This window comes from Rhinoraja longicauda, chromosome 4 (assembly GCF_053455715.1).
Source record: "Rhinoraja longicauda isolate Sanriku21f chromosome 4, sRhiLon1.1, whole genome shotgun sequence".
Classification (NCBI taxonomy): Eukaryota; Metazoa; Chordata; class Chondrichthyes; order Rajiformes; family Arhynchobatidae; genus Rhinoraja; species Rhinoraja longicauda.
In genome coordinates, this window is record NC_135956.1 from 42,186,167 (window position 1) to 42,199,138 (window position 12,972).

At 42.0% G+C, this 12,972-nt stretch overlaps 1 protein-coding gene across 3 annotated transcripts in view; it reads left to right on the forward strand.

Moving 5' to 3' along the window:
- zfat (zinc finger and AT hook domain containing) overlaps positions 1-12,972 on the forward strand; it is a 76,055-nt gene that overhangs the window by 21,894 nt on the left and 41,189 nt on the right. For all 3 annotated transcript variants that reach the window (XM_078397576.1, XM_078397577.1, XM_078397578.1), the window contains exon 6: positions 2,606-3,927. In XM_078397576.1, the coding sequence (XP_078253702.1) occupies positions 2,606-3,927 (1,322 nt within the window). The remainder of the gene's footprint in view (positions 1-2,605; positions 3,928-12,972) is intronic.

A 12,972-nucleotide genomic window follows, 5' to 3' on the forward strand; every position in this document is an offset into this window, starting at 1 on the left:
TGCAAATGAGATCAATGCATTTTAATATGCTTTGAAAGGGAGAACTGGGACACACCTACATGAGCCGCCACAGCCACAGAATACCCTGATCTCAGAATCTGAGGCCGACATCATCAAGTGGGTGAATTTAACAAAATTATCGCATACATCAAGCGGGTGAATTTATCAAAAGCGTCATGCTCGGGCAGCATGACTGGTTTAGTATTGAGGACCTGTGCAGACCAACTGGAAGGAGAATTGAAGAAGATTGGCTCACAGCACCAGAGACCTGCGTTTGATCCTGACCTCGACTGCTGTCTGTATGGAGATTGCATGTTCTCTCTGTGACTGCATGGGTTTCCTCTGGATGCTCCATTTCCCCCCCACATCCCAAAGATGTGCGGGTTAATCGGCCTTGTGAAAATTGCCCCTAGTGTGTAGGGAGTGGATGAGAAACCAGAATAACATAGAACTAATGGAAACGGGTGATTGATGGGTGGCATGGACTTGGTGGGCCGAAGAGCCTGTTTCCAAGCTGTATCTCTAAAATTAAAACTAAAAACTAACATCTGCAACTCTTACCTCTGTGGTCTGATGTTCACACCTGCTTCGAAGACTACTGTCCCCCGCAACAAAGTGCTTTGAGTGGTTGGTTATGACGCGGATCAACTCCTGCCTCAGAAATCACCTGGATCCACTTCAATTTGGCTAAAGCCACAACCAGTCAGCAGCAAGTAGTATGTCACTGGCTCTCCACTCTACTCGGACCATCTGGATAACAGAAACACATAGGTCAGGCTGTTGTTCATTGACTCCACTGTAACTGCAACTGGATCGTTGACTTCCTCAGTGGCAGACCTCAGTCAGTGCGGATCTCTAACAACATCTACTTCTCACTGACTATCAACACAGGTACACTGTTACACTGGTAGACCCATGACTGTGCAGTTAAGCACAGCTCCAATCTACACATCTGTTGGCGACACCACTGTGATTGGCCTATTCACGGCTGGTGATGAACCAGCATGCAGGAGAGGGATAGAACACCTGGTTGACTAGTGCTACAACAGCAACCTCTTACTCAATGTCAATAAAACCATGGAACAAATTGTTGACTTAAGAAATGGGAATTACTGCATTGTGTCAACTTATAGTGTTTTTTTCAACATCAGCTGTCAAATCTAGAATGTTGTCTGTGCAATAGGCCAATACCTGTTGCCGATAGTGAACAGCACTACTAACAAGTTCCACTCCCATCCTGATTTGGAAATTGCTTGTCGACCACACACTCCAAATCCTGGAGCTCCTTATTTGACATCTGCCAGAAGTAGTTCAAATAGTGATTCATCATTAAATCATTAAGCTTGGAAAGAGCACCAGGAAGATTCACGAAGGTGTTGCCAGGACCAGAGAGCCTGAGCTGCAAGGAGAGATTGGGCAATCTAGGACTTTATTTATTTGGAATGCAGGAGGCCACGGAGTGATCTTATGGAGCCACATAAAACCATGAGAAGAATTGATAGGAGTCTTTTACCCCAGGTAGAGAAATTAAGAGCCAGTGAACAAAGCCAGAGGGGATTTTTTTATTTGGAACCTGAGGGGTATGTGGAATGAGCCACCAAAGGAGGTAGTTGAGGCAGGCACATTAAAAGAATTAAAAGACACTTGTATAGGTAACTGGATAGGAAAGATTTAGAGGGATATGGGCAAATGGGACTAGCTTAGATGAGGCATCTTGATCGGCACGGGTGAGTTGGGCCAAAAGGCCTGTTTCCATGCTATATGATTCTGTTCTGAAAGGCATGTTTGGACAAGTGATAGTTATACCTCCTGCTCATAAATAAATAAGACATTAATTTATAGTTGTGAACTGATGGATTGGATTGTGCCAAATCCAATCTGTTGCTCTAGCCTATAGTCTACCTGTTCACATTAGTCTGTTATGAATTTGGTGGTCGACCACACCAGATTGCATCCCTTGGGGTGGAATAGGCTCCGTACCATAAATAAGCTTCAGGCTTTTGGAGCTATTTTGAAATATCACTGATAGTTGGGGCATTTAAAGATGATTCAAATAAATATACATTACCATGTTTAAAAAAGTAAAGAAATTCAATAGTAACTGTAATTGGAACACACCTTAGCATGGTAGTAAACAATGAATAACACAAAAGTAAAGTAAAATAAGTCAACTTTTTCAAAGGACCACTGATGTGTTCATTTGATTGAGGCTTGTGATCCTTCCTTCAGTGAACCCTGATGTAAAACTGACAGTCAAATGCAAAGTATATCTAGCCCCTCTTCTCCACATGTCAGTGCTCTGATAGCAGAGGAGTGAGTTTGGATACATTTGTTCTAGCATAAGATCTCCCGTTCATTTTTGGCATGTGCAGAAGAGAGATAGCTGCTGAGCAGCATACTGCAAAGAAATGCCCGTTCTTTGCAATCACCAGGTTAAGCTGTCTCCAGCCCAGTGTTTTCTCTGCAGCTCTTTCAGGTCCAATGTCTTCTTTACAGCAGTCAGCAAGTTTACAAGTGATCTGCTCTGGAACCTGCTGATACATAATGTGTAAATAATAGTATCAAATACTGATGATAACAGTTTTCTAATTTTTCTGTCTTTCAGACAAGGGACAACCCAGCTGAAGATATTTACCTGTGAATATTGCAATAAAGTATTTAAATTTAAGCACTCACTTCAAGCACACCTCAGAATTCATACCAATGAGAAGCCTTACAAATGTTTGCAGTGTGACTATGCAAGCACCATCAAAGCCAACCTTATAGTTCATATGCGCAAACACACTGGGGAAAAGTTCAGCTGTGACTACTGTGCCTTCACTTGCCTCAGCAAAGGGCACCTGAAAGTGCATATTGAGCGGGTGCATAAAAAAATCAAACAGCATTGCCGCTTTTGTAAAAAAAAGTACTCCGATATCAAGAATCTCCTCAAGCACATCCGGGAGAGCCATGACATGGATGAGGAGAAAGTCAAAGAGGTCTATGATGAGCTGCGCCTATTGACTAGGGAGGGAAAGCGGCAACTACTCTATGACTGTCATGTGTGCGAGCGCAAGTTTAAAAATGAATCGGACCGTGACAGACACATGCTGGTCCATGGTGATGACCGTCCATTCGCTTGTGAGCTCTGTGATCATGGAGCCACGAAGTACCATTCGCTGGAAACACATGTCCGCAAGCATAAATTTATCTACATTTGTTCTGTGTGCACAAAGAAATTTGTCAGCTCAGTTAAGTTAAAGACACATGTAAAGGATGCTCACAACAACTTGGGGGAGGATTTAGTATTTAATAACTCCATTAATCAGAGCTTCTATCTCCTGGAACCAGGTGGTGACATGCAACCAGAAGCCTTGGAGGACTCTGCTGGGAATACAGGCTTCAATGGCTCTGAGCAAGATCCACAAGGGCATCAGGTTCTTATCGAACTTGAAAATGAAGGAGCTCACATTCCATTAGAGAGTCTTACTGAACATGAAGAAGTTCTAGATAACCCTTCATTTCATTCTGGGACCATACAGCATAATGCAGTTTCTTTGGATCAAGGCAATATACCTGAGACAAGCGACCAAACATCTTCGGATAGGTGTGGAGAGGAAGTCTTACCAGCTTTGTCTGTCAACAGCGATGCCATGGTAGATTCTGAAAGCACAGAAATGAACCATTTGTCTAATTCTGCGGACCAGGAGGGTGCTGACTCCCTCAAAGTATGTGGATCTTGTGAGGCTCAAAATGAAGACCCATTTGAAATGGTTCATCTCGATGATGGTGTTAAAGAAATTCCGTCATCAACAGAAGTTCAAAAAGATGACGTGGACCTTGGAGCTTTTCAACAAATTCTTGACAGCTTACAGAAGAGACAACTGAACGTTGGCCTGTTTGAGAAGATCAGGAAAGTCTATGGAGATTTGGAATGTGGATACTGTGGTAAGAAATAGTCTATACTAACATTGTTCCATTCATTTTATTTTTTTAAGAGAAAAGTAGAATCACCCAGGATGTGATCTTTAAATGGTTGTGTGATCACAGAAATGAGCTCTGTGAATCGTTCATGGTTCATAGGCAGTGAATTGTTCATACTTATTGTTCTGGGGTTTCTGGTCAATTTGGGATTCAACCATTTGCTTGGTTGAATCTTAACACCTTAAAGTGTGTAATTAAGAAGCAGACGTTTGAGGCGCTGTTTTGACTTTTGGGTGAATGACAGGAAGATTGCTATTCAGAGGCACCAGTCTTGCTAATATCAGATCACAGCCTCTCAGTAGCAAGCTGTCCTCTTGCCAGTAAAGTAATTCTCTAAACTAGATAAAAATAATTCAGAGGTTCTCTTAGTTAGGTTTTTAGAGTCATAGAGTGATATAGCGTGGAAACAGGCCCTACAGCCCAACTTGCCCACACCGTCCAACATGTCTGGGCTACACTAGTCCCACGTTTGCTCCATATCCCTCCAAACCTGTTCCATACATGTTTCTTAAATGTTGGATAGTCCCTGCCTCAACTACCTCCTCTGGCAGCTTGTTCCATACCACCCACCACCCTTTGTGTATAAAAATTACCCCTCAGACTCCTAAATCTTTTCCCCTTCACCTTAAACCTATGTGTCCTCTGGTCCTCAATTCACCTTCTCTGGGCAAGAGACTGTGCATCTACCCGATCTATTCCTCTCATGATTTTATACACCTCAGTAAGATCCCCCCCCTCATTTTCCTGTGTTCCTGGGAATCGAGTCCCAGCCTACTCAACCTCTCCCTATAGCTCAGACCCTCTAGCCCTGGCAACATCCTTGTAAATCTTCTCTGTACCCTTTGCAGCTTGACAACATCTGCCCCGTAACAGGGTGCCCAAAATTGAACACAACACTCTAAATGTGGCCTCACCAACGTCTTATACAACTGCAACATAGAAACATAGAAAAATAGGTGCAGGTGTAGGCCATTCAGCCCTGCGAGCCAGCAGCGCCATTCAATATGATCATAGCTGATCATCTAAAATCAGTACCCCGTTCCTGCTTTTTCCACATATCCCTTGATTCTTTTGGCCCAAAGAGCTAAATCTAACACTCTCGTGAATTGGCTCCACTGCCTTCTGTGGCAGAGAATTCCACAGACTCACAATTCTCTGGGTGAAGAGGTTTTTCTTCATCGCAGTCCTAAATGGCCTATCCCTTATTCTTAAACTGTGACCCTTGGTTCTGGACTCCCCCAACATCGGGAACATTTTTCTTGCATCTAGCCTGTCCAATCCTTTAAAATGTTTATATGTTTCTATAAGATCCCCTCTCATCCTTCTAAATTCCAGTGAATACAAGCAGGGCTGTGGAGTCGATACCCAAAACACCCAACTCCGACTCCTTGATTTCTTGTGTATCCGACTCCAACTCAGACCCCGACCCCTAGGTGTAATAACTTACCTTTACTAACTCACTTTAGTAGTCTCTATTCATTGGTAATAATTTAATAATTTGAGGAAACATGTTTTAAGGGATTAGGGGGATCGAGTGGGGCACAGCCTCCCCATTAGTGTAGGTTAGGTTATAGGGGGGGTCAAGGGGACACAGCCCCCCCCTGTTAGTGTAGATCAGGTTGAAGAGGGGGTCGAGGGGGGTGCAGCCCCCCGTCAGTTTAGATTAGCCGGTGTTTACTACACTTTTACCTAAATGAGCCCTAACCTTTTTTTTCCTTCATTACCCAATCCCTTACTAACCTTTTAACCTAGAATATTGTGTCAAGCATCCCACTGAAAGCAGAAATTATGGTTTGTATTGACAAAAAATTTACGATTTATGTAGTCTCTAAAATTTATGTTGAGGTTGGATTCGGGTCTTTTTTACCAACTCCGACTCCAGCAGCACCAAAATTGCTCTGACTCTACCTCGACGACTCCGACTCCACAGCCCTGAATACAAGCCCAGTCGACCCGTTCTTTCATCATATGTCAGTCCCGCCATCCCGGGAATTAACCTGGTGACCCACGCTGCATTCCCTCAATAGCAATAATGTCCTTCATCAAATTAGGAGACCAAAATTGCACAAAATACTCCAGGTGCGGTCTCACCAAGGCCCAACATGACCTCCCAACTTCCATATTCAATACTCTGATTGATGAAGGTCAATGTGCTAAACGCCCTGTTGACCACCCAATCTACCTGCAACTCCACCTTCAAGGAATCATGCACCTGCACTCCTAGATCCCTCTGCTCTACAACACTCCGCAGAGCCCTACCATTCACTGTGTAGGTCCTGCCCATGTTAGACTTCCAAAAATGCAACACCTCACATTTCTCTGTATTAAATTCCATTAGCCATTTCTTAACCCACCTGGCCAATCGATCAAGATCCTGCTGCAATTTTTCCACAATCATCTTCACTATCTGCAAAACCACCCACTGTTGTATTACCTGCAAACTTGGAAATCTTGACATGTATGTTCTCATCCAAATCATTTATATAGAAGACAAACAGTAATGGACCCAGCACCAAACCCTGAGGCACACCACTATTCACAGGCCTCCAGTCTGAGAAGCAACCTTCCATCATCACCCTCTGCTTCCTTCCCTGAAGCCAATTTTCTATCAATTCAGCTATCCCTCCTTGGATCCCATGTGATCTAACCTCCCAGAGCAGCGGAACCTTGTTGAATGCTTTGCTGAAGTCCATATATACAACATCTACAGCTCTGCAGCATCTACAGATATTTAAAGATGACTCTGATCAGGCCCTGGAGATTTGTCTACCTTCATACGCGATAGTACCTTCAGTACCTCTTCGACCATAACACTGACTGCTGTCAAGACACTTCCATTGACTGCCCCAGGTTCCTCTGTCCTCCTGTCTTTCTCCTCGGTAAATACTCATTAAGGACCTTGCCCATCTCCTATGGCAATTTTTTTTGTTTTACCGTTCTTTTTTCAAAATTTGAATATGTTGCTATCACTTGTGGCTTGACAGTACTAATGTTAACAGGTTGGTCACCAACCTCATTAAAATCATCTAAAGTGAAAATTGATACTTTCTAAAATCTATCCCAATAATGCTGTCAGATTATTAGTTATTAAGGTATTCCAAACAGTTTCAGTGCTAACAAAGTAACCATTGCCCTTTGAATAATAATGCTGCCCTTTTCCTCATCCTTAATCCATAATGAATATTGTAATATTGTAATGTAATAGAGTCTCCATTAAGGTGAGATGGTTGAGTGCTGGTTTTGTTTTTGTTCTTTTGCAACCACTCGTGAATCAAATACAACTTGCATTAGATGCAATGACCTAATACCCATTTTTTAATAGGTTTGAGTCTGCCAATAATCTGCTTTCTAACCAGATTTTATTTGCAGGGTAATCGTCAATTGAAATCAGGCAGCGGTACCTTGCAGCAGAGATGATGCAGAGATATGTCGTATTTGAATCATGAAATTTAACTTATTTGTAATATTTCAAAAATGGAAGGAGACCAGTTTAGGATTTTAAAGTCCACAAACTTTAGAAACATAATCTGTTTAATACTTACACTGGATTCACTCACTTTTTCTTTGTCTTCACCAACTATACAGTATACCTTTTACCATATTCTAAACACTACTTCATTTATCTTTTCAGCTAAGGAGACAAACTGTGCCTTGAAGCTTGGGCCTTCACTTTTTTTTAAATTTATAGACATGCAGCACATCCTTAAAAATCATAGCTGAGAATAATCAATCATACCTTATAATATTCACGCGATTTTAATATTCTCAACAAATGATCATGAAAAATGGTGGCCACATTTGCAAGGCATTCCTCATTTAATTTCTTAAAGCAAATATATACCTGTGTTTATAAACCATCAGGCAGTGGGGATCAAGCAAATCCCTCCACGAGTATCGGAAGTGTAGGATTACACTTGAGGGAAGAAGGGAAGAAAGTAGACATGAGATGGATCTGGCAAGCAAGGTAAAGGAAAATCCTGAGAGATTCTTTGGTGTATGAAGGTTAAAAGGGTGGCTAGAGAGAGAATAGGTCCTTTTAAAGATTTGCATGGTCATCTATAAGTGAAACCACAGAAGATGGGTGAGATTTTCATCATAATTTCTCATCAATTTTTGCTGAGGTGTAGATAATGGAAGCTAAGAAACAGGTAACTGGGCTATGATGTCAGGGACCATGTACGACTGATCAAATAGGAGACAATTGATGTCTGATTTATTGTAGACATCAAGCACAATAAGATGGATAAATTCTCAGGGCCTGACTAAGTCCATTCTCTGTCCATGTAGAAAGCTAAGGAAGCAATTGCAGAGGTCATTTTGGATGAAATTGTACACGACATGGTTAGTTAACAGGTGACATTAAAATAGGTATCATAGACAGTGAAGATGGTCATAAAAATTTGTGGTGGAATCTTGATCAAAATGAGCTGATAAATGGCAACTGGTGTTCAGATTTACAAAGCATTGCATTTTGGGAAGTCAAACCAAGGTTGGACTTTGACAATGAACGATAAAGTCCTGGGGAGTGTTGCTGGGAATAGGGACCTAAGAGTATAAGTACACAGTTCCATGAAGATGATGTCATAGAGAGACAGGATGATGAAGAGGCATTTGTCACTCTCGTCTCTGAGTACTGAAGTCGGGATGCTATGTTACAGTTGTACGAGGTGATGGTGCTTCTGTACTTGGAGAATTGTGTATACTTTGCTTTAGGAAAGATGTTATTAGGCTCGAAATAATGCAAGGAAAATTTACAAGAATGTTGCCAGGACAAGTTTTATGGAGAGGTTGGGCAGGCGAGGACTTTATTCATTGAGCATAGGAGACAAAATGGTGATCTAACAGAGGTGTGTAAAATCGTGAGGGGTATAGATCAGGTGAATGCACATGGCCTTCTCCCAGAGAATGAGAATCAAAAACTACATGACATAGGTGGTGATTGGGGAAAAATTTAAAAGAGACCTGAGGGGTAACCTCTTCACATGGGATGGTATGCATCTGGATGAGCTTCCAGAGGGAGTGATTGAGGCAGTTACAATAATGACATTCAAAAGACATCTGGACAGATATATGGAAAGGGACGAATATAGGCAAATGGCTTAGTACGGCATCTTGGACGACTTGGGCCAAAGGATTGCACTCTGCATTTTTCTATGACAAAAGTGCAAATGGAGGAATCGTGAACATTAAGAATTCCTTTGTTAATACAGTATCACCAACAGTAATTCTAGAGTTTAGCATTTTGTGTTTGGATAACTTGACCTTTATCAAGTGCTACAAATGATAAATGCATAACTAGCTTATTTGGATCAGCACACTTAAAGATTAATATGTGATTTTGGAATCAATAAATTTTAATGAGATAAAATTATTTAAAGGGATAATAAATACTAAGAAGAAAATCTGCAGATTAGATCGTCTAGTGTTTTGTAAATAAGTAATTAAAGAATGGGTCCGATCAATTTATTGGAAATAAAGGAAATAAAGAAGCAGTGAAAGTAGTTAAGGGCCTGTCCCACTTTGACGATTTTTTAGACGACTGCCGGCGACTGTCAAAGTCGTAGCAGATCGCCAAAAAAAATAACCGTACGACAATGTCCACGGCAATGCCCCGCGACAAGCTAAGACAACCTACCACATAGGCTACGGCAAGCTGACGAAAACCGGCGACTCAAGGGCCTGTCCCACTTAGGCGATTTTAAGGCGACAGATGGCGACTAGGCTGGCCCCACAGTTCGCCAGGGTGTCGCTGGCATGATCGTGGGGAGTCTTCAAAGAATTGTAGTGGACCTCGGCGCGTCGCGAAGATTTCAACCGGTTTGAAATTTCTCGGTGACAGCTGGCTTGTCGCCCGGTACCGTTGCTTATTGCGGGCATTGTCGCATGCTATCCCCCAGGTATGCAAGGTTGTTGCCTGTACTTTTTCATAACATGTCATTCACAGATTCTATTAGCATTCATTTTGACCATTAAAATCAAACGCTGACACACGCACTGCGCTATGAGAACTCTTTATTTGTTTAGATCAATGAGGCAAGCACATACACAGGCATTTCACGAGGTTTATTAAAGGCCAAAGCTCAGACATAGACAGACACTACTAAAAAGATACACTGAGTTTTACTGCTGTGTTGTTTGTAGGGGAAATGCACACCTGACCATGAGGACAGCAAGGTCCGGCCAGCCCTTTTCACACATCAATGCCGCCTCCGAGCATGACATCTGTGGTCTAAACCCGTCCACTGAAAAGCAGCTGCAATAGCCAGGTGTGGATTGTGGGCGGAGTCCGCGATACATGCAGTTTTACATCTTTCATAGGAAAAAATTGTGTTGAATAAAGTTGATCTTGGTGATTTAAAAAAAAACAGGAGTCGGAATTCATTGACTTTCTAAGTACTTTATCATGACATGTCATTCACAGAATCTAGTAGCATTCATTTTGACCATTAAAATCAAACGCTGACACACGCGCTGCGCTATGAGAACTCTTTTCATTCACAATCTAAATGAATGAATGAAAAGAGTTCTCATAGCGCAGCGTGTGTGTCAGCATTTGATTTTAATGGTCAAAATGAATGCGACGAGAATCTGTGAATGACATGTCATGAAAAAGTACTTAGAAATTCAATACATTCCGACAGCTATTTTTTAAGAAATCAACAAAATCAACTTTATTCAAAAACAACATATTCCTATGAAAGATGGGTAATTGCATGCAAAAATCTTTTTTTTTTTTAATGGGCACTTCAAACAAATGCAAAATATACCTAGACATTTCACTGGACGGACCTTGCTGTCAGTTTGTTCACGTGTGAGTTGTGCTTGTGACACCTCCACATAAGTGCAGGTTTTCGTTGGTTGTCTTGCTTGCCGTGGTCCCTGTCTTAGTGGACGTCCTAGGTAACGAAGACTGAGTCGCCGGTTTTCGTCAGCTTGCTGTCGCCTATGTGGTAGGTTGTCTTAGTTTGTCGCGGGGATTGTCGTGGACATTGTCGTACTGTTATTTTTTTCGGCGATCTGCTACAACTTTGACAGTCGCCTAATAAATCGCCAAAGTGGGACAGGCTTTATTTTGCTTTAAGATATGGTAAAAGAGAAAAAGTGATCAATGATCTCTTCTTGATCTTAACTCTCAGATCGAGCCCGTTCTTCTGACAGTCTGAAGAAGAGTCTTGACCTCAAATGTCATCTAACCATGTTCTCCAGAGATGTTAGACATAATTTGCTGAAGTAACATAGCGGCACAGGCAGCATCTCTGGATAAAAGGAATGGGTGACGTTTTGGGTCAAAGTCTAAAGATGGGTCTCAACCCTAAACGTCACCCATTCTTTCCATCCAGGGATGCTGCCTGTCCTGCTGAGTTACTCCAGCATTTTGTGTCTATCTTCGGTTTAAACCAGCATCTGCAATTCCCTCCTACACGATTCTCCAGAGATGCTGCTGACCTGCTGCGTTTTTCAGCACATTGTGCATTAACTAACAACTGCAGTTCCTTGGTTTCCATATAAGAAATCTACAACTTGCATTTTGGTGGTTCTATTGCTCAGTGCTTAACTATATCATTATATTTATTCTCTGATTATTTGCGATTGTATGTTATTCACCAGAAGAATATTTTCATTGATGTGAACGGGAGAATTGCAGCATGATAGATGAGAGACAATTTGCCCTCAGTAAACTTATTGAGAGGTGATTGTTTACTGAATCCAGTTAGTAAGATTCCATTTTATGAAGTTACCATCGGCAACAGCAAATATTCTGGTCATTCCTTTGTACCCTTTATGTTTTGCATTTTATCCTTTATCTATGCACTGGACAGCTTGATTGTAATCGTGTATAGTCTTTTATTTGAGCACGCAAACAAAACCTTTGCACTGTACCTCATTATACATAACAATAATAAATTAAACTAAATTAATAAAAATATTTCTGATACTTAGCAGCAAGGGATGTGCCTGCTGGACATGCAGTGCCATGGGTTGCAAATGTGGAAACTTTGCTGGAGTTTAGAACGATAAGGGGGATCTCATTGAATCTATTGAATAACGAAAGGTCTAGATACAGTGGATGCGGAGAGTATGTTTCCAGAAGAGGAGGAGTCTAGGACAAAAAGGCACAGCGTCAGAATAAAAGGACGTATCTTTAGAATGGAGATGAGCCAGTGGATGGTGAATCTGTGGAATTCATTGCACAGACGGCTGTGGCGGCCAAGTCATTGGGTATTTTTTAAGTGGCTTTTGAAAGGTTCTTGATTAGTAAGGGCATCAAAGGTTACAGGGAGAAGGCAGGAGAATGGGGTTGAGAGTGAAAAATAGATCAGTCATGATTGAATGATGGAGCAGACTTGATGGGCAGAATGACCTAATTTTGCTCCTATGCCTTATGGCCTTATGAACCTTTTAGACCCATGAACTTTGGATTTACCATGTGTATTACAAGTTCACAAGTTCTTGGAGTAGAATTAGCCCATTCAGCCCATCAAGTCTACTCTGCCATTCAATCATGGCTGATCTCTGCCTCCTAATCCCATTTTCCTGCCTTCTCCGCATAACCCTTGACACCCATTCTAATCATGAATTTGTCTATCTCTGCCTTAAAAATATCCACTGACTTGGCCTCCACAGCCCTCTGGCAATGAGTTCAACTACCCTCTGACTAAAGACGTTCCTCCTCACCTCCTATCAAAAAAGCTGCCTTTAATTCTGAGGCTGTGACCTCTGGTCCTAGACTCTCCCATCGGTGGAAACATCCCTTCCACATCCACTCTATCTATGCCTTTCATCATTCTGTAAGTTTCAATGAAATCCTCCCTCAATCTTCTAAACTCCAGCGAGTACACTCCCAGTGCTGTCAAATCTCATCATATGCTAACCCACTCATTCCTGGAATCATTCTTGTCAACCTCCTCTGGACCCTCTCCAGAGGCAGCACATCCTTCCTCAGGCATGGGGACCAAATCTGCTCACAGTACTCCAAATGCGGCCTGACCAGCGCCTTATTGAGCCACA